This window comes from Kogia breviceps, chromosome 4 (assembly GCF_026419965.1).
Source record: "Kogia breviceps isolate mKogBre1 chromosome 4, mKogBre1 haplotype 1, whole genome shotgun sequence".
Lineage (NCBI taxonomy): Eukaryota > Metazoa > Chordata > Mammalia > Artiodactyla > Physeteridae > Kogia > Kogia breviceps.
Genome location: NC_081313.1, coordinates 178,022,868 through 178,048,528, shown reverse-complemented (window position 1 = coordinate 178,048,528; position 25,661 = coordinate 178,022,868). Strand labels below are relative to the sequence as shown.

At 48.2% G+C, this 25,661-nt stretch overlaps 1 protein-coding gene across 11 annotated transcripts in view; it reads right to left on the bottom strand.

Moving 5' to 3' along the window:
• The window catches only part of RFX2 (regulatory factor X2), a 98,569-nt gene that overhangs the window by 34,916 nt on the left and 37,992 nt on the right, over positions 1–25,661 (bottom strand). For 4 of the 11 annotated variants that reach the window (XM_067032969.1, XM_067032966.1, XM_067032968.1 and 1 more), the window contains exons 2-4: positions 12,344–12,456; positions 7,620–7,699; positions 5,902–6,163 (exon numbers count right to left, since the gene is read on the bottom strand). In XM_067032969.1, the coding sequence (XP_066889070.1) occupies positions 5,902–6,163; positions 7,620–7,699; positions 12,344–12,448 (447 nt within the window). In that variant the 5' untranslated portion in view covers positions 12,449–12,456. Of the gene's footprint in view, positions 1–5,901; positions 6,164–7,619; positions 7,700–9,575; positions 9,666–12,343; positions 12,497–17,332; positions 17,452–25,661 lie in introns of all 11 variants that reach the window. The other 7 variants (XM_067032959.1, XM_067032960.1, XM_067032961.1 and 4 more) reach the window with 4 other exon arrangements.

Sequence of the window (25,661 nt, the reverse complement as noted above, 5' to 3'; positions counted from 1 at the left end):
GTCGATGAACATTTAGGTTGCTTCCATGTCTTGGTTATTGTAAACAGTGCTGCAGTGAACATCGGGGGGGCATGTATCTTTTCAAATTATGTTTTTCTCTGGATATACGCCCAGGAGTAGGATTGCTAGATCATACGATAGCTCTACTTTTAGTTTTTTAAGGAACCTCCATACAGTTCTCCATAGTGACTGCACCAATTTACATTCCCACCAACAGTGTAGGAGGGTCCCTTTTTCTCCACACCTTCTCCAGAATTTATTATTTAGAGACTCCTTTAAAAACAAATTTATTTATTTTATTTTATTTATTTTATTTTTTTATTTATTTTTGGCTGCGTTGGGTCTTCGTTGCTGCGTGCAGTTTTTCTCTAGTTGCGGCGGGCGGGGGCTACTCTTCGTTGTGGTGCGCGGGCTTCTCATTGCGTTGGCTTCTCTTGCTACAGAGCACGGGCTCTAGGCGCACGGGCTCAGTAGTTGTGGAGCACGGGCTTAGTCGCTCCGCGGCATGTGGGATCTTCCCGGACCAGGGATTGAACCCGTGTCCCTTGCATTGGCAGGCGGATTCTTAACCGCTGCGCCACCAGGGAAGTCCCTGCTTGTAGACTTTTTAATGATGGCCATTCTGACCCGTGTGAGGTGGTACCTCATTGTAGTTTTCATTTGCATGTTGCGACTTAATATTAAGATCTCAGTTTTTTCGAAGAAGACCCGAAGTGTTCCATGGGGCTGGGCTGCTGAGACTCTGCTCCACACACCCAGGCAGGAGGATTTTCCTCACTTGGGGGTGGAAGACATTGATGATGCTTTCTTAGGTGTGTCTGAAAATCACATCAGATGCCACAAAGCTTACAGAAGCTGAACGCAACCAGAGAATGATGGAACCCATGTGCCGCCGTCCTCCGAGGTGAAGCGCTGGCCCTTCCAGCTTCTATGTAGCTCTTGCTTATGCACCAGTTGTCTGGCCTGCCTGAGCGGGGTCTCCAGGGCAGGCAGCCCCCAACCTCCGTGGGAGCAGAGCACCCAGGACCACCACTGCCTGTGTGCTGGCCCTCTCTGAGTTCCTGGAAATGCAGAGTCCAACGGGTCTTCACCAGACCAGGTCCCAGAGCCCTGATGAGACATTGCAATGGTACATCCCCTCATGGACAGGGACGCTGTATTTTTATCATCTTCAAAATCGGATAGATGATTCGTCTTCATCAGCCTCCACTGCATGGCCCAGGGGGGCCGCCTACTTGGGCATGGCGGCAGGGGGACTTTTCCTCATGCAGCCTCGGAGCCCGCAGAGTCTCCTCTTGATACAACCCAAAGAGCGTACCTCTCAGCGTAGCATCTCTGCTCCATTGGGTCAAAAAAAAAAAAGCACAACAGGAAAAGTTATCAAAAACTTAACCATTTGGGCCATTCACTTCTAAGATTTCAATACTGATGAAATTTTAACCAGAAATGAGATTCAGGAAAATGTGTCACTGGAAGTCTGAAGTCCCTCACTGGGGCTGTAGGTGACGATTTGCTCTGGTCTTTGTGCTCCGTTTGCAGGATTAACTTGAAGTCCCTGGAAACACAACTCTGACATAAGAAAACTGATAGACGTGAAATGCCAGATCCAGGAGCCATCATTATTTCTGTTGCAACCTCAGGGCCAGTGCTGTTCTTGGCTCTTGGTTGGATCTCTGCTGATCCTTGTGAGATGTCCCCACACCAAAAGCAAGTCAAAAAAGCACAACAGAGCAGAGAGAGTCTGGAGGCAGATCCTCATCCAAGGTGGTAACTCTCCCGGAGCTTTTGGGGCTGTGGGGGCAGGGTGCCAAAACACAGCCTGTTCACGGATTTCCAACTGATTTAAAAATTCGATTCTTCTAGTGCAACCCAGACATCGGACGACAGTAACCAGGCGGCCCGGGGTCTGAGCTGCACGCTTGTTCCCAGCGAGGCAGTGTGGACTGCAGAGAATATATCATGACCTGTGACCTCAGTAGGTCTGTGACCTGCGACCCTAGCTTATTCACTATTACGAGTTGATGCAGTTTGCCGGTATGGAGACGTCACATTCGTGGAAGTTAATGTAGTCTGTGGGGAAGGCTTCTGATCAACGGCAGCTCTACACTCAGGCCTGCCAGCCCATCCTCTGAGGGTGTGCTGAGGGCTCAAGTGAGGCAAGGGACAGGCTGGTGCCCCTGGGGTGGAGTGGCAGGCACCACCCCACAGTCACCGCTCTAGACGGCAAATGACTTCTCTGCAAGCCTGTCCTCAGAGCCAGGTCCTGGGGAGCACTCTAGACATAGAAAGGGAGAGAACAGCTAAGCTCAGAGGGCCTCTAACGTCAGGGTGACCCGGAAACACATCAGGACCAAGAGAACGGGGACGAGGCTCGAACATCATCTTCTAGGTCAGATTAAGCCCACACGAAAATAGGAAGCTATTTTTAAATTGACAATCAATCAACATAATCCATCACATTTGTAGTCTAAAGAAGAAAAAAACACGTGATCATATCAATTAAAAAAAGCATTTAGACAAAACTCAACATCCGACTATGATAAAGACTCTCAGAAAACTAGGAATGGAAGGAAACTTCCTCAACCTGAAAAAAGGCATTTGTAAAAAGCATGCAGGTAACATTACACTTAGGGGTGAAAGACTGAAGCTTTTCCCCTAAGACTGAGAACAAGGCAAGGATGTCCACCCTCACCACTCTTATACAACATCGTACTGGATGTTCTAGTCAGTGCAATAAGGCAAGAAAAAGAAATAAAAGTCATCCACGTTGGAAAAGAACTAAAACTGTTCCTATTTGCGGACCACAAAAAACTCTTAGAACTAAAGACTGAGTTCAGCATGGTCGCAGGAGGCAGGGTCAAGAGCCAGAAATCAACCATGCTTTTGTACACTAGCAATGAACAGTTGAAAACTGAAATTTCAAATCAGTACCACTTAAAATAGCTCCAGGGGACTTCCCTGGTGGTCCAGCGGTAAAGGATCCGCCTTCCAATGCACGGGACGCGGGTTCGATCCCTTGTCAGGGAACTAAGATCCCACAAGCTGCGGGGCAACTAAGCCAGTGTGTCACAACTACCGAGCTCTTGCGCCTCAACTAGAGCCTGCATGCAGCAAACTATAGAGCCCACGCGCCCTGGAGCCTACGCGCCGCAACTAGAGAGAGGACACCCGCACACCACAGCCAGAGAGAAGCCCGCGCGCCACAACGAAGAGCCCGCATGCTGGAACTAAGACCTGACATAGCCAAAAGGAAAAAAAAAAAAAAGGTCCAAAACCAAAAAATACTTAGGCATAAATATAACAAAATAAGTACAGGATCTGCATGCTAAAAATGACCAAATGCTGATGAAAGAAATCAAAGAAGATCTAAATAAATAGAGAAAACACACCACGTTCATGGACTGGAAGACCCAACATAGTAAAGACGTCAATTCTCCCCAAATTGATACAGAGCTTTAATGCTGTTTAATCAAAATCTCACTAGGAATTTTTTTTGTAAATATGGATAAAGTGATCTAAAATTTATACAGAAAATTCTAAATTTATATAGCCAATACAATACTGAAGAATAAAGTGAGAGGAGCCAGTCTACCCATTTCTGAGACTGACTAAAGCTGTTGCAGTTAAGACAGTGTGGTATTGGTAAAGGGACAGGCACATAGATAAATGGAACAGAACAGAGTGTTCTGAAATAGGCCAATTGATTTTTTTTGGCTGCATTAGGTCTTCATTGCTGCGCGTGGGCTTTCTCTAGTTGCGGCAAGCGGGGGCTACTCTTCGTTGTGGTGCGCGGGCTTCTTATTGCGGTGGCTTCTCTCGTTGCGGAGCACAGGCTCTAGGCGCACGGGCTTCAGTAGCTGTGGCATGTGGGCTCAGAAGTTGTGGCTCACGGGCTCTAGAGTGCAGGCTCAGTAGTTGTGGCGCACGGGCTTAGATGCTCCGTGGCATGTGGGATCTTCCTAGACCAGGGCTCGAACCCGTGTCCCCTGCATTGGCAGGCGGATTCTTAACCACTTCACCACCAGGGAAGTCCCAGGCCAATTGATTTTTGACAAATGTGCAAAAGCAATCCAATAAAGGATAGTGTTTTTAACAAATGATGCTGGAACAACTGGTTGTTTCATATGCATAAAAATGAACCTCGACATAAACTTTACGTCTTATACAAAAGTTAGCTCAGAATGAAGAGGAGCTAAATGTAAAACGTACAACTATAAAACTTTTCAAAGAAAACAGAGGAGAAAATGTTCACGACCTCGGGACAGGCGAAGAGTTCTCAGGCGTGACATCAAAAGCACGATCTTTCCAAAAAAGAAAAACTGCTAAATTGGATTTGATCAAAAATATCGGGAAAAATTTTTTTTTCTCTGCAAAAGACACTTAAAATTTTTTTTAAAAAAATTTTTGCCCGCAGAGCACAGCATGCGGGACCTTAGTTCCCCAACCAGGGGCCGAATCTGGGCTCCCTGCAGTAGAAGCGTGGAGTCTTAACCACTGGACCACCAGGGAAGTCCCCAACAGACACTCTTAAGAGAATGAAAAAACACTTTAAAGACTGGAAGAGAATATTTGCAAATCACATTATCAGGCAGGGGACTTGTATCCAGAATATACAAACAATTCTCAAAATTAACAGTAAGAAAACAAACAACACAGTTAAAAAAATAAACAAACTTCAACTGACATATCACCAAAGAACATACATGAAAGGCAAAGGCCCTGAACAGGTGCTTGCCATCATTAGCGATTGTGAAAACGCAAATGACAGACACAGTAAGATAACACCACACACCGAGGAGGGTGGCTAAAAAGAAAGATGCTGACAACAAAAAATGCTGGTGACGAGGTGGGACGAGAGGAACTCACACCTGGCCGGGGGAGCTCAAAATGGTAGCCCCCCCCGGGGACACACGGGTGGTTTCAGATAAAGTTAAACATACACTTACTGTAGGAGCCAGCAATCCCATTCGTAGGTATTGACTGGCCCCAAAGAAAGGAAAACATGTGTCCATACGTGAGAGTGCTTCTAGCTGTTTTATTCACAATCACGAAAAACTGCAAACGGCCCAAATGGCCCCGCAGCTGGTAAATGGATGAACGAGCCGTTAGGGTCACGGAACATGACTCAGCAACCAGAAGGAACCACTGACTCACAGGACAGCCGCACGGGATCTCCAGGCTCCACACGGGGTGAAAGAAGCCGGTCCCAAAAGGTGTCTCCTGGATGATCCCCTTTATACGGCATCCCCACAGAGACAAACGTACAGTGACGGAGAGCAGACCCACGGGTGCCAGGGGTTGAGGGTGAGAGGAGGTCGTGACTACCAAGAAACACCCGAGGGAGTTTTGGGGGTTATGCAACCACTCTGTGTACTGATGTGGGGACAGATACCCGAGTCTGTACGTGAGTCAAAACTCATGGGTCTGTGCTGCCCACACCGTCCACTTTACTCTGCGCTAATTTGAAAAATAAAAGTAAATATGGGAAATAGCGTTTTCAAAGCAGATACATCTTTAACGCAGGTAAGCCACCGTTCTGGACAGAGGTGTGGGGTACCAGTCCAGTATAGCTCTGCTTGGGTTCAGCCCAGTTTTCGCGCGGATGGGTTGAGCTCCGCCTGGGAGAGGCTGATGACGATGAGGACGGTCATGGTGGACCACCAGCGGCAGCAGCAGCTCCCAGCACTGAGCTGCCTCCCCACCTGCAACGCTCCCAGCACCGGCTGCAGCCATCTACCCTCTGTCTTTACCAAGGGAGGACCCGAGGTCCAAGGACGGGGGCGCTTGTCGGAGGCTGGTGGGGTTCCGACGCCCGGCTGCCTTCTACTCACCGTCCCTGCTGCTGCCGGGAGTCTATTCAGGGCCTAACCTGCTGCCCCCGAGAGCCTGGGACGTACATACCGTAGCGGGCGATGAGCGGGATGTGTGCGCCAGGGAGTGCCGGGTGCCGTCCATGCCCCCGTGGATGAGGTAGGCTCCCGCGCCGGAGACGATGGGGCTGCCCCCGACATCCATGGTGATGCCCACCATGCTGTGGGCGGGGACTGCGGTCGGGGATGAGCCCGCCACGGTCACCTGGGCACCGCCCGGGGCCTCGAAGTACGACGCCGAGCTGCTGGGGGCGTACATCTGGGGTTCGGGGTTGTAGGCGTACGCCGTCCGCCTGGCGGGAGAGAGAAGGCTTCACGTGAACGCCGGAAACCACGGCGCCGAGCACGTGGCTCAGTCAGACACGGCTGTCAACACAGCGAGTTCACAGCCATGGTCTCCGAAAGCATTCGGGATCGCAGCTGACCCCTCAGCAACGGGTCAAATTGCACCTGCAAATTGCACTCGACGGGGGCGGGGCTTGGTGAGTGGGGCGGGGCTTGGTGGGTGGAGCAGGGCTGGACCTGACCCTGGTTACCGGAGGTCTACCCCTAGGGATAAGACCACGTAGAGCTGTATACACACACACACACACACACACACACACACACACACACACACACACTCGTGTGCACAAGTGCGCCTAAAGGCTGTGAAGCTGAATATGGCCTGATGTGGTGCCCTGGTTTTGATACCATCCTGCAGTCATAGAAGATGTCACCACCGGGGGTGCGGAGGGTGGGTGAAAGGTACAAGGGACTCTGGGCTAATTTTGCAACTTCCTGGGAGTCTCTAGTTCTTTCAAACCAGAAAGTGTTTTTTAAAAAAATGTAATTGCATAATAAAAAGAATGTCTAAGGGATTCCAAGAATTTGTCTGAAATCCTTTAACATCTGGATCAAATCATTAACCATGTCGGTTGATGTACATCCGGCCGCAGTGAAAGGCGGTCAGTAGGGGTTTTTCCTCAGGGGTGACTGAGGGAAGGCCCCTCTGGGGGACAGGGCAGCCTCTCCGACCCCCGGGGGAAGTCCTGTCTGACCGCAGTGCAATCAAACCAGGATGCTGCTGCGGAGGGTCCCCCAGAGCCTGCTGGGGGTTCACAGGCTTCACACGCGCTCCTTTGGGTCGGTGTGTGTCATGCCTTCAGTGTTGTGCTGCGGGCACACACGACTCCAGCCATCACATCTCTTTAAGCACAACCAAAGCCTCCGGCGCCCTCAGGATGGGAGTCGTGGAAACCAGAGGCAGAGACAAGCGAAAGGACGCGGGTCCCGAGCACAGTGAGCTTCTGGGAAACGCATCATTTTCTGCCCCTGCAGGCATCACGGGGTTTGAAGGCAGAAAACCCTAGGCGTCCTGGGACAAATGGAAGATCAAGTTTTACCAACATCAGAAAAAGCCAGAGGTTAACAGAGGCCAGGACGAAAAAGCAGAGATGGACACGGTTTCTGGATTGCAGAGGATGTCTTCAGACTTAGAAGGTGGATTGGTTTTGTTTGTTTGTTTTTAGACTGCCTTTTCTAGGAGTAAAAGTATAACAGTCTGTGATTTCTGAAATCTCCACAGGCTGTGATGTCTTTATGCCACTGTAATAGTTGGGACACATCACCTGAAGGGTAAGGGAAAGGATTTTGTGTAAACACATCCCCAAGGGAGCTCAGTGGGCCTCGTGAAACAAGGTTGGGATGTGGCCTCCAGTTGGTTCCCCGTGAGGCCCCTTTTGGGGGAGGGGGGGGGACACCACGTACAGGGCTCCGTTGGTGTAGACGGCGTCCGCCCCTTCCACGTACTGCACCTGGGCGGGATACACGTGCTGCACGGGCTGGACCTGAAACAACAGCAGAAGTTTGGTGTTACACGGAGTCTCCTTGTTCAGGATTTCCAGATTATTCAGGCAGAAATATCTCCTATTGCCTTTTGTGAACACTTAGTACCACATCACAGCTGTCCTGCCCCCAGCTGGCTCTTCTAGAAAGAAACCAGGAGAGACAGTCACGTCAAGGCCATGTATTCCGGATGAGCCCAGATGGAAATGGAACCGCCGAGGGTCTGGGCCCCTATTCTGTGCGGGGAGGAGCCCAGCTCAGAGCAAAAGGGCGGAGCAGGGCTGGGGGGGGGATGCCTACGGTCTGCTGGCCACTGGGCAGAGGGGCCAGTCTTGCTGGACAGCAGACGCCAGGGATGTGGACAGAATGCGGACCTCGGAGCCCCCGAAGCCCCCCCGGCCCCTTGGCAGGGGAGGGGGCTCAAGCTGCCCATACGTTCCACCGCCCCCCGCCACTCTTTTCGGTGGCCCTGGAGGCCATCCCCAGCAACGGGTCGGGGTCCTGGGAGCCACGCTGGAAGAGACTCCGAAGGTCCCTCCCTCATCGGTCAGTGAACAGCCTCAGCTGATGACCCCCAAGGGACTCGGGCCCTGCTGGTGGAGGCCCAGAGCTGTGTGTGCAGAACTTCGGGACCCCACCGCAGAGGGAGGCTTAGTAGGTCCCTGAGTCAACCTTGTTTGGGGGTGAGAAGATCAAGGGCCAGTCTCATCGTGCCCTCTCTGTAGGCCTTCTCATGCAGCAGCAGGACAGGGCCGAGTCCCACCTCTGAGGACAGCCCAACCCGGGGGACACGTGCACACACACTACCCCCTTCGTCTTAGTGGACTGGGTAAGATGCAGAGGTCAGCCCCAAAGTCCGGGTGGCCCAGGAGAAACAGCGGGCACAGGCCCAGCCCCACAGAGGAGGGCAAGTTTCTGGAATCACAGGAGTCGTGGTCGCCACTCCCTCAAGGAGCTGAAGCAGGGCCGCTGGTTCCCTGCTAGCCCTCCACCCCCACCCCCATGCCTTCGCTTCTCCCCTAGGACCCCGAAAATCACACAGCGCCAGGCAAACATCTCTGAACACCCTACTAATCTGGCCCCTCGAAGAGAGAGGTGTGTCCTCTGGGGTCTTGCCATCTCCATGTTATGCTCCTGGTTCCTTTCAGGCAGAAGCCTGAACGAATTTTAATTCAGCATCTTACAGAGCAGGAGTCAGCAAATTCTGGCCCTCAGGTCAAATCTGGCCCGCCTGCTCTTATAAATAAAGCTTTATTGGCACACAGCCACACCCTTCCTTTATGACTTTCACGAGCGTTGCACGGTTGTGCCAGAGACCATCTGGCCTGCAAAGCCAAAAAAGAAAAACGTACGGCTAGGCCTTTTCCAGAAAAGGTTTGCCAACCCCTGCTCAGATCACACTGCCTGTCTGAGCTGATGATCCGGGCTGCGGTTTGGCTGGTGAGCCCACGCATTCAAGCTTTCTTCTCAAATCACTGAATTTCACAAGAAGTGCCCGTCTGAGGGTCCAGCACTTGCCTGCGGATGAGTTTGCCTCCCCACGGGGCTCCGTGCTCCTCCAATCCAGAAACCTCCACTATCTGCCTGCGTGTCTACCGCTGCACTCCACGCTCTATCTAGGGGCTCGCTTGCGCCCCAAAGGCTGAATATCTGAATGAATGAAAGATCATAAGCTTTCTTCGCTTGGTGCAAACTATCTGCAGCAAAAGATTTTTATTTTTTTAAACACAGCTTCCAAAAGAACTTTCTGGTAAGGAACTGAACACATCAAACGAAAAGGAACAGCGACAACAGAAAAGCATGCATCATCGTTCAGACAGGGAGGGCTCCAGGGTGCTCCGTGCCAACCCTGTCCCGAGTCACCTGTGCTGTGGTTACCTGCTGTGGCACCTGCTGCACTCTGGGGAGGGAGATGGGCTGCATCTGAGCCCCCTTGGGAGCCGAGCCTGCTGCCTGGACCAACACCCTCTAAAAGGGAAGGAAAGAGGACACTTAGGCTCGTCAGAGGTCAGTCCTGAAAACAAACACAGCTCACAGCCAGCTCGCCGGTGCCCACTGTCGCTTTATGGAAACACAGCGGCACGGGTAGGAAAGGAGAGGTGGGCGCGCACACACGCGGCTCAGGCTGGCTTAGGCGGGCACGGTGGGGACTCGAGCACACGCGCACACGCGCGCGCGCACACTCCCACCCAGCAGCTTTGCCAAAGTCCTTGGGGTCGGGGATCGTCAAGGTGACCTGGGCTGAGAGCTGGATGCCGAGGCCGGTCGCCCACACCACCTCCTCCGCCGGACGAGCTGGGTCACACCCCGCCGTGTCTCAGTAACCCCTGGACCTGCCCCCATTTTGCACACGAGGGAAAAGGACGCCTAGAATGGTCAAGGCCAGGTCGATGTCCTGCGGCCTCAGCATCAGAAGTTCTACAACCCAGACTCAGTCCAGGCCCCTCCTGGACTCCACGACTGTTCTCTGGGCCCCTGAGCCGTCTTCCCAGCGTGGCTTGGTCACTTGGCCTGGAGGACTGGTTGGACATACGAAGCTAGGAAAACATGAAGGATCCAAATGTACCCTCAGGTGAGGGAGGAACAGGAGCGCTTTGTTTCTGTAAAGCCTGGGCTTTGGAAGTCATCCACTCTGATTCTGTGATTGTCTCACTTGGACCCTAAGTATCACCAGTTGTGGTGATTGTGCAGGGCTTGGCTTTATAAACACCACTGTTCTAATAAGGATTCAATACGCTCGGCCCGCCAAAGGAAAAGAGAACACAGATGGTAGAGAAATCAATAGGGTGGATGGATAAACCCACATGGGAATACGACTCAGCCAGAAAAAGGAGAGAAGCAATGACACTCGCTACAGTGTGAATGGATCTCGAGAACACGCTGCTCAGTGAGAGAAGCCAGGCACCAAAGGCCACATAGTGTGTGATTCCCTTTATATGAAACGTCCAGAACAGGCAAATCCACAGGGACAGAGAGTGCATTCGTGGTTGCCAGGGGCTGGGGGAGGGGGATGGAGGGTGACTGCTCCTGGGGACAGTGTTTCTTCTTTGGGGGATGAAAATGTTCTGGAACTAGACAGAGGTGGAGGTCGCAGAACACTGTGAATGTCTTAAACGCCACTGAACTGTTCACCTTAAAATGGTGGATTTTGTGTCATGTGAATTTTGCCTCAACTAAATAAAGAAGAATATTAAGGAAATACATGCACACACTCCAAAGCTGAGCTGTTCAATACGGAAGCTACTAGCTGTATAGCTCTGTGGACAGTGAAATTTACTTCGATTTAAAGGAACTGCAGAATTCCGTTCCCCAGTGGCACTGGCTACATTGCCAGCGCTTGGAGCCTGGTGGGGCTGGTGGCAGATCACGCCCACAGTGGTGGGAAGTCCTGGTGGATGGCCAGGGCTGAGAGGGGAAGCAGGAAGAGTGCATCATGGGACAGTGCGAGCAAGAACGCCCCCTTACTGGGGATGAACCGGGCGCTCACTGTTCAGGGAGTGCAGTGCAGACTGCAGGCGAGAGAGGTGCCCGACGGGGGCGGGGACACGGCCATCGAGGCAGGGGTGCGGGGCTGGATCCATCTCCATCAGGGACCGGAGCTCTGGAGCCTGGGATGTACACGGTGGCCATGGCAGGACCCTGGGACCAGTCAGCCTGCAGCCGCTCCAGTGAAGGCAGCCGCCACCCGGGCCCAGGGGCACCTGAGACGGGGGTTTGGTGAGAGGGACCCCAGGAAGCACGGGGTGGAGGAGGGCTCATGCATCCGGCTCAGTGGGCAAGGAAACAGTCAATTAGACCACAACTGCAAGTGATCACGCCCTCTTGGCACCCATGCTGGGGCGGCCACACTTCCAAGAAATAAACGCTAAACATGTCCGACTGCACATCCTAAACTGAATAAACGGCTTTGATGTTTGCCTTTTGGCTTTTGCTGAATCATGGTTTTTTTTGTTTTGTTTGTTTTTTTTGACACACTCGATTCTTTCTGTCGTGCTCCTAACTTTTAGATTTGTAAATCACAGATGATCACGCGGCCACAGTGGACCTCTTGCACACGTCTGTGATCGTGGTCTGTTCTCTTACCTTCGGTTTCTGGTAGATTTATGTCACTAACTTTATGTTTATGTCTACTTAATGGTGTATTTCAATCCACTATAGAAATCCCGAAGTCGGGAGAGCCTTAAATTAATGTGAAAATTCTCTCTGCAAATTTTAAAGACTATACTGATTCTAATACTAGATTCAATTAATGAACCTAAGAATTCTCACTTCTCTTTGCCCTTATGGATAGAAAGGCTTTCTGTGTAGAAGGGTCATTTCCAATGTACAAGAAAACTGCCACTAGCAGATAAGGATGGACTAAATCAAAGTCGGGGAAGGGCTTTCTTTTTGAGTTTGGATCACTGATTCCTTGGTGGGACCTTTTTACAACAAACAGTGAAAAAGTCTCATAACATGGGGTGAGGAAGGAGAATGAGGGTGCATTTCAACAGCAGCAGCCATGGAGCTGAGAAGTCAATTCAGAAAAATAGAGATGCCTCGCTCTGCTGATTCAAATGTTTTTCAAAACCAAGGTGGACGCGTCCCCACCCTGGCTGCGCTGGCTTTCCCAGAGCGGCCTGAGCGGCAGGCGGCTGGTCTCTTACCTGCGGCGAGGTTGGCACAGGCTGGGCCACAGGCGCCTGGGCTGCCGACGAGGGACACAGAGCCACGGAAGCCGGCGAATCCGATCCACCCTCTGAGTTCTGCATGCTCAGTTCTAAAGAGAGGCGGAGAGAGAGTGAGTGGGGCAGGACTGTCTTCACGAAGCCCGAAGACGCAATGTACACGACAGGCGAGCGGCAACGACCTGCAGTCTTCCAAGTCCAAATGCAGGGATCCTGGCCAGACTAGGTCAGGAAGGGGAAGGGGGGAAGAGGTTGCACAATTGTTCCATAATTAGAGAGAGAAGAGGGCTTCCCTGGTGGCGCAGTGGTTGAGAGTCCGCCTGCCGATGCAGGGGACGCGGGTTCGAGCCCCGGTCCGGGAGGATCCCACGTGCCGCGGAGAGGCTGGGCCCCGTGAGCCACGGCCGCTGAGCCTGCGCGTCCGGAGCCTGTGCTCCGCTACGGAAGAGGCCACAGCAGTGGGAGGCCCTTGTACCGCAAAAAAAAAAAAAAAAAAAAAAAAAAAGAGGGAGGGGGCAGGGGATGTTTTTACCAAATATAAACCCGAAAAAATAGCTCTGCAGGAATTCCTGAATGCTGGGGACAACAGCTCCCCCTTTCCGATCTGATCGGGCTCATACGACTTCTTTACTCATTTACCGACAAAACCAAAAGCTCCTGGTGGATGCTGGCCATCTGCAGAGCTACTGCACCCCAAACTATAAGCACATCCTCCTAGGGCAGGGTCTCCCCCTCGGCACTGCTGCCATTGGGCGGGTCATTCATGTTCTGCGGGACCGTCCTGGGCCCTGTGTGGGGTGCAGCAGCATCCCGGGCCCCAGCCCCTTGATGCCAGGAGCACGCACGCCCAGGCGTAACCACTGCAGATGTCGCCAGACATTGCCCAGTGTCCCCGCAGGGGTGGGGGGGATGGATTCAACGCTGGTTAAGAATCACTGGTTTAGGGAGAAAAAAGGTGATAGCAGAGAAAGAAATGGCACATCCCTTTGGGCTGGAGAAAAATCCTCAGGCGTTTCAGCAATAAGAAAAAGTGCCTTCTGGTCCTTTGCCCACGAGAAAGCAGACAAGTACATTTCTCTGCAGCCAGCTGTAGATATCTTTCAAGAAGGTAATTTAAACATTCTCTACCAAAAGATTCATTTAATCTCAGCACCAAGTGGCAGATGACAGTCACTCCAGGAAAATGCTGCAAGTCAAACCCTCTTCATATTTTAATAAACACTGGCTACCTTAAGTCTTTGGAGAAGCAGTTCAATCCACAAACTGCATAGAGAGGAGGTGGTTTTGTGGTCACACACACCTGTCCCCATCCCTGTCCCTGTCCCGTCCTGGCTGCGGCTCTGAGCACATCCCTCCAGGAGTGAAGTCTCCCGCCTCCTGATCCCCAGGAAGGCCTGGACAGCATGGCACATACCACGGTGCCCAGGACCTATGGCCAGAACATTGATATATGTTTCTCTACAGCCCCGACACTCCCCACCTCCAATAATGGGTGGAGAATTTTTTTAAAAGCCTTTTTAAAAACATATAAATCGATAATAGATGAAAATAATTTGCCTAAGGGAAGCAGAAAGATGTGTGTGTGTGTGTGTTTGGATCTGAGAGTGTTGGCTCAATCCCATCTTTATTGACTCTCCCGTCCCAAATGCCTTTGGTGCCACAAGAACCACTGGATGGACCATGGAGGTGCCTGTGGCATTTTTCTCTTTCCCGTGACCTTGACTCAGTTCTCACCACCAGATGTCCTCAGAGCCATGCGGTGACGGGTGCCTCCTACATTCTTTGCCTCTTTTGGAGGAGGAGGGAGAGGAGGAGGTGGAGGAGGAGGAGGAGCAGGGAGAGGAAAAGAAGATCAGCTCGGTGCTTTGTGACCACCTAGAGGGGTGGGATAGGGAGGGTGGGAGGGAGGGAGACGCAAGAGGGAAGAGATATGGGAACATGTACACGTATAACTGATTCACTCTGTTGTAAAGCAGAAACTAACACACCATTGTAAAGCAATTATACTCCGATAAAGATGTCAAAAAAAAAAAAAAAAAAGGAGGAGGAGAGTGTGAATTTCTAATCGTGCATTTCCTGGGTCTCCAACATTCTCTGCCTTCCTGATGGAACTGACCTTTGGAATTATCCTGCTGGAATCTGCTTAATCGAGGTCTCCTGTTTATGGTTTTCTCTGACCGTTTTAAACCAGTCCTTTGCCCACTCTGCACCACTCTGTTCCCATCTGAAGCCAGGAAGCGGGTAACTTCAGCGGCACTAGGAGGAAATGGTTTAGAACTCTCTGTGAAATGAGTCCACTGGTGAGAAAGGGAGCAGGCTGACTTTGCTGAGACCGGTCCCTTGTTCCACGGTTGAAGTCTTATGGAAACAGGGAGAACCTGTGAGTGCTGGGATAGACAGTGGGCTGGCTCAGGCTGTGCTTAGCGTGGCCAGAACACACCTTCCGGAATGCAAGTGAGTCTAACACACTGCTGACCAGCACGCACTGTCTGTCTATCACACTGCTTAGTGTATATAGTTTAGACCGGAGTCAGCAACCTTTTTCTGTAAAGGACCAGATACTTTTGGGCCCACCTGGTCTCTGTTACAACTATTAGACTTTGCGATTCATAGCACAGGAGCAAAAATGGCTGACATGTGAACGAATGATCCTGGCTGTGTTCTAATAAAACTTTATTTATAGAGACAGGCGACAGGCCAGGTTTGGCCCATAGGCCATGGTTGCTGGTCACTGGTCCATATAATTTCTTTTTTTTTCGCACCACGTGGCATGCAGGATGTTAGGTCCCCGACCAGGGATCGAACCTGGGTCCCCAAGCAGTGGAAGCGTGGAGTCCTAACCGCTGGACCACCAGGGAATTCTCCGGTCCATATAATTTGGGTTTAATAAAGTGACGTGGTTTTGGAAGGTGGGTAGAAAAACTACACCGTCTGGAATCAAAGCCTGAGGTCACAGGCCCTTGATCCAGCGCCTGGTTCTTGTGGCCACGTCTCACCAGCGTGACAGGACTGGAGGAGCCCCAGAGGGCGACTCAGACTGTGTGGAGGGTGGAGCTGTTGACAAAGAGAAGTAACAGACACTGGTCTGAAATGCCAACAGTGGTGTTCCCGAAGCTTGTGACGTCATAAAGAAAACTGATTGAATCCCGGAACCCCAGAAGCCAGGTGTAGCCCTTAAAACTTAGGATGGGAGTCTGGGCACAGATCACTCTGGGGAGCTGTAGTGGGTTGAATAGTGTCCCCCCCCCACCCCCATATTCATGTCAACGTGGAATCTCAGAATGTGACCTTATGTGGAAATTATGTCTTTGCAGATGTACTCGAGCAAAGGCTTAAGGTGAGATCGTAGTGGATGAGGGTGGGCCCTGAATCCAGTGACAGTGTTCTTGTAACAGACAGAAAAGACACACAAGGAAGAAGGCCACGTGACAATGGAGTCAGAGACTGGAGTGACGCAGCTACAAGCCAAGGAACGCCAAGGCTGGCTGGGGCCACCAGAGCTGGAAGATCCCCCCCTAGAGGGATCACGGCCCTCTTGACGCTTTCTAGTCTCCAGAACTGTAAGAGGATAATTTTTTGTTGTTTCAAGCCACTCAGTCTGTGGTACTTTGAATGGCAGCCCCGGGAAGCTCACAGAGGGGTCCCTGTGGTGCATCCTGCAAGGTCTGGTGTCCCGCTTCTGGGCCAGGCACAACTCAGGCAGCTGACACATATTTATCAAACGAATGAACACTTTAGTAACGCCTTAGTATTACATCTGATACTGAATTATAAAAATTTACATGTAGCATTTCAGATAGTGAGAGTCTATGAAAGCACTTTATAAAACAGATAATAATAAACACAGAATTATTATTTCAAGACGCAGTACAGCTAGGAAATACAAATAGGTTCATAAAGGATTCAGAAAATATACGATCTACCTGGTTATTTCGGGGGTAACTAAGACTCTTCTGGAAAAGGTGATGATCTTTTGAGACCGACTGCTGTGCTCCCCGATTCATCCCTTGATGCTAGGATCGGACAGACAGACTGACAGACGCTGTGTGGGACAGCCTGGCTGCTCTAATATATGAACACACAACAGGCCCATCTACGGAGAATGTGGAATCCTTCCGCAACCACCTAAGATAATCAAGGCTGTAGGTTGCACAAAAGCTGATCCAGGTTCCTGAAAAAATGTTTTATTTGGGTCCACTAATCAAGGGCTCTGAGCACATCAAAGTTTAGGTTTTTTTTTTTTTTTAAAATGGCTTTTATATGTTTTTTTAAAAGATTTTTTGGATGTGGACCATTTTTAAAGTCTTTATTGGATTTTTTACAATGTTGCTTCTATTTTATGTTTTGGTTTTTTGGCCGCGGGGCATGTGGGATCTTAGCTCCCCGACCAGGGATCAAACCCACACCCCCTGTGTTGGAAGGGGAAGTCTTAACCACTGGACCACCAGGGAAGTCCCCAAAAATGGTTTTTAAAAGGCACACAAAAGAGCACTGACTTTCAGTAATGGTGGGGCAAATTGGTTGGACTAACCCTCCTGCAGATAACAACTACAAAATCTGGGCAGAGTATTTTTTTTTTTTAAAGCAACTATTTAAAGACACCGGAGGGTGGCCAAAGCAGGCAGACGCTGCCAGGGAGCCCACCCTTGAAAGACCACTGTCAGACTGGTTGGTGACCCTGGCTTTTTGCTTGGTGGCACACCCCGGTCCACAAATGCTTGGGTGGCAGAAAGCATCAGCTTGGTCATCTTGAAGTGTCAGAGGAGAGAGTTCACAATGTTGTGGTGGTGGGGGGGGTAAGAAATAGAGCCACACAGGGGGTGAACCCCCAAATCCGACTACAGTGTCCACCCAAATCTTTAGCCAACTGGCTAGAAGCCACACATGTGGGGGAGTCATGTGGGTCTTGGAGAAAAACTGGCAGTTCAAAGATGAAAAAACTATGTGGAGATTTCAGCTGGTACTCACTGCAGGAGGGGCAGAGTTTGAGTCCAGCCAAGTTAAATGCCATCGGGGGGAACACAGCAGAATCCAGAGACTCTCCAACATATCATTCATGATGTCCAGGACCCAAGAAAGACCACGAGCTATGAGAAGAAATAGGAAATTGTGATTCATACCCAACAAAAACAAACAAAAAAAAGGAGTCAATTACAACCAAACCAAGATAATCCAGGTGATACAGATAAAGCAGCTACTGAAAATAAGCTCAAGAATTTAAAGGAAGTTATATGCACAATGAACAAATGTATGGGAATCTCAACAGAGGAAGAGAAAATTTTAATAAAGAACCAAGTAGAAATTCTGGAGCTGAAAAGCAAAATAACTAAAATGGAAATTTCACTGGATATGCTTCACAGCTAATTAGAGATGGCAGAAGGAAGAGTCATTGAACTGGAAGATAGATCAATTTGAAGAACTGAGAGAAAAAAATTTAAAGAAAAAAAACCACAAAAAATAGAACATGCAATCTAATATACATGTAACTGAAATCCCAGAAGAAAAGGAGAGAATGGGAAAGGAAAAAAAAAGATATATTTGAAGAATGGCCAAACACCTCTTAAATTTGGTGAAAGACATCAACTTACAGGTCCCTGAAGTTCAACAAACCCCAAGAAAGATAAATACAAAGAAAATCAACTTAGGTGTGTCACAGTTAAACTGCTAAAATAAAAAAGTAAAAAAATAAAAAGATAATCTTTAAAGCAGTAAGAGAAAACTACATATTATATTTCAAGGGAACAATAGCATGGATGATAACCAACTTCCATCAGTAACAATGGCAACCAGAAAACAATGAAATGACATCTTTAATGTGTTGGGGAAAAAAACCCTGTCAACCCAGAATTCTATATCCGGCAATGCTATTCTTAAAAGGAAGGTGAAAATAAAGACACTTTATGCTAAACAAAACCTGAGAAATTTTGCTGCCTACACTATAAGAAATGCAAAAGGAAGTTCTTCAGGATGGAGGGAAATAACACCAGATGGTAAACTGGGATGTATAAGAGGAATAAAGATTACTTGAAATGATAAATATGTGGGTAATTGTAAAAGACTCTATTGTTTTCTTTCCTTCTCTTAATTTCTTTAAAATGTCTATATCTATTTTTAAAAATTTATAATACTCTCTTGTGGGATTTATAATATATGTAGCTATAATCTATATAACAATAACAGCACAAAGGAATGGGAGGGCAAATGGAATTACACATGCAAGGTTCTTGTATTTTACATGATGTAGTAAAATATTAACTCTACCTAGTTTGTGATAAAGATGCATATTGTAAACCCTAAAGTAACCTCTAAAAAATACAAAAAGACATAGCTAAAAAATTAATAGAGGAATAAAATGAAATACTAAACATAACTGATTATCTCCAAAGAAGGCAGGAAATGAAGAACAAAAAGCAGATGAAACAAACAGCAAAATGGGTTTCCTCTATCCAGACATATTAATAATTACATTACATGTAAATAGAGTAAACACCTGAATGAAAAGGCAGACATGGGTCAGCCTGGATAGAAGACAAGATTGCATTATATGCTGTCTAAAGAAACCCTCTTTAAATATAAAGGCATACGTAGGTGGAAAATAATGGGATGGAAAAAGGTAAGCCATGCAAATGCTAATGTTAAGAAGGTTAGACTGGCTATAATGATCAGACAAAATTGACTTCAAGGCAAAGAACATTACTAGAGATAATGATGAACATTTCATCATAATATAATTATCAGTTTATCAGGATGGCATAATCATTACAGATGTGTGTGGCCCTAGTAATACAACTTCAAAATAGAACTAAAGGAAAAATCAATAAATAAGTAATCATAGTTGGAGATTTTAAACACCCTTCTCTCAGTTATTCTGATAGAAACTAAACAAAAGTTCCAATAAAGCTATAGCATATCTGAGTGACACTATCAATCACATCGACCTAATTAACATTTATAGAATACAACCACCCAAACCTGCACTTTCTTCTCAAATGTACATGAACTATTCACAAAGATGGGTCCTATTCTGGAACATAAAGCAAGTCTCAATACATTTCAAAAGAATGAAATTATACAGAGCATGTATGTACTTTGAGCGTAATGGAATCAATTAGAGATCAATAAGATATCCAGAAAAATGCCAAAATATTTAAAAAATAAAAAATATGCTTCTAAAATAACCCACAGGTCAAAGAATAAACCATAAGAGAAATTTAAAATATTTTGAACTAAAATGACAATGAAAACATGACATATCAAAGTTTGTGGGATGCATCTAAAGCAGTACTTAGAGGGAAATGGTTAGCTTTATAAACTTATATTAAAAGAAAGGCTTAAAATTAATCATTAAGTTTTCAACCTTAGGAATCTTTAAAAAGACAAGCAAATTAAACTAAAATTAAGTAAAAAGAAGGGAGAATTCCCTGGTGGTCCAGTGGTTAGGACTTGGTGCTTTCACTGACAGGGTCCAGGTTCAATCCCTGGTGGGGGAACTAAGAAAAAAAGAAAAGAAATTTTAGTTTTGAGGAAATTTTGCTTTGGTTCATTTTCTCTGTTGTTTGGAGAGGTTTTTAAAAATTTCATTAATTTCTCCTTTATTGTTTCCTTCTTTTTACTTTTTTTTTTTTTTTTTTGGCCATGCTGCATAGTTTGCAGGATCTTGTTTCCCTGACCAGGGACTGAACCTGGCCCATGGCAGGGAAAGCCTGGAATTCTAACCACAGGGCCACCAGGCAACTCCCCAAACTGAAATTTCTTCAAACAAGAAATGAGCTATCAAGCTATGAAAAGACATGAAGGAAACATAAATACACATTACAGTGACCCTGAAACAACTCGGGGTTAAGGGCACTGATACCCGCCACTCCATGTGCAGTCAAAAATCTGAGTATAACTTCACAGTCAGCCCTCCATATCCACATTTCTGCATAATTGAACCAACCAAAGATTGTGCAGTAGTGTACTATGCATTTATTGAACAAAATCCACAAATAAGTGGACCCATGCAGTTGAAACCTGTGATGTTCAAAGGTTAATTGTACTAAGTGAAAGTAAATGCATACATACTGTATGATTCCAACTATATGACACTCTGGAAAAGGAAAAACCATGGAGACAGTAAAAAGATCAGTGGTTGCCAGGAGTTGGTAGAAGGAGGAATGGATAGGAGCACAGAGGATCCTTAGGGCAGTGAAAATGCTCTGTACAAGACCATACATTTGTCCAAATCCATAGAAAGTACAACACCAAGAGTGAACCCTACTGTAAAGTATGGACTTTGGGTGATCATGATTTGTTAGTGTAGGTTTATCAACTGTTACAAATGTACCATCTGGTGAGGGATGTTGATAATAGGGGAGGTTATGCATGTGTGAAGGCAGAGAATATACAGGAAATTTCTGTACCTTCCTTTCAATTTTTCTGTGAACCTAAAACTTCTCTTTAAAAAAATCATAGAAGAAAAAGAAAAGATTGACAACTCCCTATACAAGAACGAAAGAGAAAAGAAAAACACACCAATTGCCAGTGTCAGGAATGAAATGAGATACACCTCTACGAATCTTACAGAAATCAAAATGATAATAAGGAACTATTATGAACAACTTTAGCCAATAAATTCAGTAATTTAGATCAAACAAACACTACACACCAAAACTGACATAAGATGAAATAGGAAATATGCATGTCATACATCTAACAAGGAAATTGAATATATTATTGAAAACCTTCCTACAAAAAAACCTCTAGGCACAAACAGTGTCACTGGTGAATGATATCAAACACTGAAGAAGGAATTATCACACAAATTCCATCAGCAAATAGAGAAAGGAATACTTCACAACTCATTTCATGAGGTCAGCAAAAACCCTGATAAAGATATTACAAGAAAAGTATTTAGACTAATATCTCTCACGAGCACATAGGCAAAAATCATAACAAAAAATAATAAATCAAATCCAGCAATATATAACCAATATAAAACCCATACTTATGTTGTCAATTGTTTTTTTTTTTTCCTAATGAAGCCCCAGCTCTCTTCCTCCTCAGTTATTTTTGACAAAGGTGTCAAGGCAATTCAACAACGAAAGGTAGTCTCTTAAGCAAATGATATATCCACATGGGAAGAAAAAAACAAATGAACCTCGATCCCTACCTCATGCCATACACAAAAATGATTTTGAGTTAGATCACAGACTTACACATAAAAGCTACAATTATAAAACTACTACGAGAAAACAGGGGTGTAAGCAAAGGTTACTTAGACAGGGTGCAGAAAGTAATGAACATAAAAGAAAACACTTGATACATTAGATTTCATCAAAATTTAAAACTTCTGCTCATTGAAGGATTTCACTAAGAACCCAAATTGGTAAGCCACAGTCTGGGAGAAAATATTTGCATGACTTGTATCTGGAATACAAGGGCTTTTATCCACAGTATATAAAAAGGGCTTTTATCCACAGTATATAAAAAGGGCTTTTGGGCTTCCCTGGTGGCGCAGTGGTTGAGAGTCCGCCTGCCGATGCAGGAGACACGGGTTCGTGCCCCGGTCCGGGAAGATCCCACGTGCCGTGGAGCGGCTGGGCCCGTGAGCCATGGCCGCTGAGCCTGCGCATCCGGAGCCTGTGCTCTGCAATGGGAGAGGCCACAACAGTGAGAGGCCCACGTACCACAAAAATTAAAAAAAAAAAAAAAAAGGGCTTTTATCCACAGTATATAAAAATCTCCTACAACTCAATAATAAGAAGACAAACTAATGGGCAAAAAACTTTGGATAGGCACTTCATAAAGGTATACAGATGCCCCAAAAGGATATGAAATAGTTCTCAACCTCGATAGACACTAGGGAAATGCAAACTAAAACTGCAATGAGACGCCACTCACTAGAATGGCTAAAATAAAAATATCTGACAACCACCAATGTTGTGAGCACATGGAGAAACTGTAACTCTCACACACTTACGGGGATGTAAAATGATACACCACAGTGGAAAAAAGGTTTGGCAGTTTTCTAGCAAGTTAAACCTACCCTTTAACCCAGAATTCCTCTCCTGGGTGTTTATCCAAGAGAAATGGAAACACATGTCTCAAAAAAACTTGTATAAGCATGTTCGTAGCAGTTTTCTAGACAAAAAGGAGAAATAACCCCAATGTGCATTAGCAGAAGAATGAGTGAGAAACTGCAGACTGTGTGAAGTTAATGACGCATAGTGTAATCCCCCAACCATTAAACACACCCCCACACACAGCCAAAAAGCCGATGGGGGGCTTCCCTGGGTGGCACTGTGGTTGAGAGTCCGCCTGCCGGTGCAGGGGACACGGGTTCGAGCCCCGGTCCGGGAAGATCCCACGTGCCGCGGAGCGGCTGGGCCCGTGAGCCGTGGCCGCTGAGCCTGCGCGTCTGGAGCCCGTGCTCCGCAACGGGAGAGGCCACAACAGTGAGAGGCCCGCGTACCACACACACACACACACACACACACACACACACACACACACAAAGCTGATGGGGAACACTCTTCATTGACAGAAAATTATGAACTACTGATAAACATAACACATAGGTGAATCTCAAAATCATTATGCTGAGTGAAAGAAGATGGGTCCAAAAGAGTTTATACATAATACAGAATGGGCAAAGCTAGTTAATCCAAGGTTAAAAAAATTCAGAAAGAGTGTGGGTGCAAGGGATTGACTTAGGAAGGGATGGGGGGAAACTTTGAGAGAGGTGGATGGTCACGTTCTCTATGTGATAGGATGTGCATTACATGGAATATCCATCTGTCAAAACTGGACAGCTAAGGTTTGCACATTTATTGTCTGTAAATCTTTTTTTTGGGGGGGGTTGCACCGTGCAGCTTTTGGGATCTTAGTTCCCCGACCAGGGATCAAACCCGGGCCCCTGGCAGTGGGGGCACTGAGTCCTCCCCTCTGGACTGCCAGGGAATTCCCGGCCTGTAAATCTCAACCTAAAAAAACCTTTAGTAACGAGTAGAGGATGGGGAGTGGCTTTGGGTATAGGTGGTACAAGATGCAGGATGCTGATAACCGTAAGAGGCCGGTGGTGGCTACACAGGGTTCAGCATCCTGTGGGTGGATTTTGTTGATGTTTGAAATTTCCAAAATAGAAAGTTAAACAAAAAAAACCCATCCGGCTATTAGCTTTCAGCCGCAAAGAATAAGCGCAAGCTCCTGCCTTTCTCCGTGTGTGCTGGTGTGCTGGGCTAGCAGCCCTTGAAGAGCGCAGTCGTTTCGGGAGTCCTTCTGGAAGGTGTGAGGCGGGATTAGGGTGACTCCCTGGGGCAGCGCGGAGGTGGCCCGCCCGTGAGGACAAGGGCAACCGGCAGCCACACGCGACGTGGAGTCCTCTGCTTTTCCTTTTCCCTGTTCAGCTGGGTCAGGCTCCTAGGTGATCCCAATCACCTTGGGCGGCTGCACTTCTGCTCTGAACTTGAACTTGAACTTGTGATAGCAACTTTGTGATGGGAATCATTCCGTTGCTGTCTTCCCCGCTTGTTCTATCACAGTCACTTGTCCTCTCTCCTGTTTTTTTCTTCCCCAGGCCGGGACCCGAGCCTTCTTTCTCTGACTCTTATCTGCGGCCGCTCTCTGGAACACGACCCGCGGCCCAGACTGGCCAGGTTGGGCAAAGCTCTCTGTGCTCAGAGACACGCCCAGCGTGTTGTTTATAAGCCGAGCACATTTCCTTTGCCATCTGGTCCACGATAAGGGCAAACTTGAGAAATAAAGTGTAAAAGCGCAGGGCCACGGTGCCACTTCCCCTCCTGGGCCAGCCTGGCATTTAGAAGGCACAGCTGACCTTCTGGAGACGCTGCCCAGAAACACCCACCAGCAGGAACAGGCGCGAGGGTTCCCGAGTGCTATGCGAGGGGGCCAAGCAGAGACCCGCGGTCTGCAGCCCCGGATCAGGGCCTCCGTGAATGAAGCTGTCTGGGCACAAAGGGAAGAGGCTTCTGTTTGCGGGGAGAATACTCTGGTTACCTAGTAACTAGTAATGACAGGAAAGGAAATGCAGAAAAAGCTGAGGGCAATTTCTGGGCCTGGTTCCTGGTCCAGCGCTGACTCACCATGACCTGAGGCAATCTCCTTTCTATGCTCCTTTCCTCCCCGTGCCAAGGGGAGGGATCCACCTGCCTCGCATAGGTCTGGGCGGTATTTAGGAAGCAGCATGTCATCTCTGGGTAACATGGGGAGAGCCGGGCCTGGAGGGTTTCTAGTTCCCTTCGTCCTGATTGGCCAGTTAACTTCCGCTCTGGGGAGACGCAGGCCTCCTACTTGTACTTTGCGGAGAGACACGTGGCCGCCTCCGCGGGACGTCGGTTCATGTTCTGCTGGTACTTGGTGGCATCTGGATGGCACCTGGGTTCATTGGCCCCCAAGAAAGCAATTCATTTCTCCCCTATGGACAAGAAGGAACAAGAACATTCCAGAATGTTCTCAAGAGCACGGGGTCTGGTCTGATGCTTGCGGTGACATTCCCAGAGTTATCAGGGGGGCCCAGAAAAATCAGGTCCCTTTTTTCTCTCTTGGGTCCCCTTCAGTCTGAGGCCACGTGGGAGTTTATAGAGTCTCTGCTGTCCCTGCTGGCGTGTGGCCCCTGCTGGGCACCAGGCGCCGAGAGGAGACCCGTACGCTTGGAGAACTAAACGGCCGTCTCCTCCCTGCCGAAAAGTGGATCCGTTAAGCGTCCATGATGGTGGAAACCACATCCTTTCTCTCTTGGACACTCGCACGCACCACCCCCAGTAGGCACTGGTACAGGGTCCCCACTGCGGACAATCGGCTGGTCATTCCCGGGGGCGGGGGGGGGCTGGCCCAGGCACTATGGGTGCTGATGGCATCTTTGGCCCCCACCCACCAGATGCCAAGAGCACCTCCCAGAGACTCCCTGAGTCTCTGAGGCACTGCTGAGCATCTCTGGGGTGTGGGGTAGGGCCGCCCCGCTTGAGAAGCTCTGTTCTCAGGGAACACGCAGCCTCTGGGAAATGAGCTGCACAAAAGGCACTCGAGTACAATGGACTCACAGACAAGTTGAGAATGGGGACAGTGACAAAGAGGGCACTGTGGTGACCTGGGCACCAAATCACTGCAATCCGGCCAGGAGGAGGGGGAAAACGACTGGACCCTTTAAAATCTACCCACTCTTCCCAAGCGTCATAATTTCAACTCACATCAAGGGTGACCCATTGTTCCCTCCTGGCCTAAACCTTTTGGACGCCCTGGCATTCTTCAGTTAATTTTCAGTTTTGTTTTGTTTTTTTTTTCCTTTCGCAGCCATGGA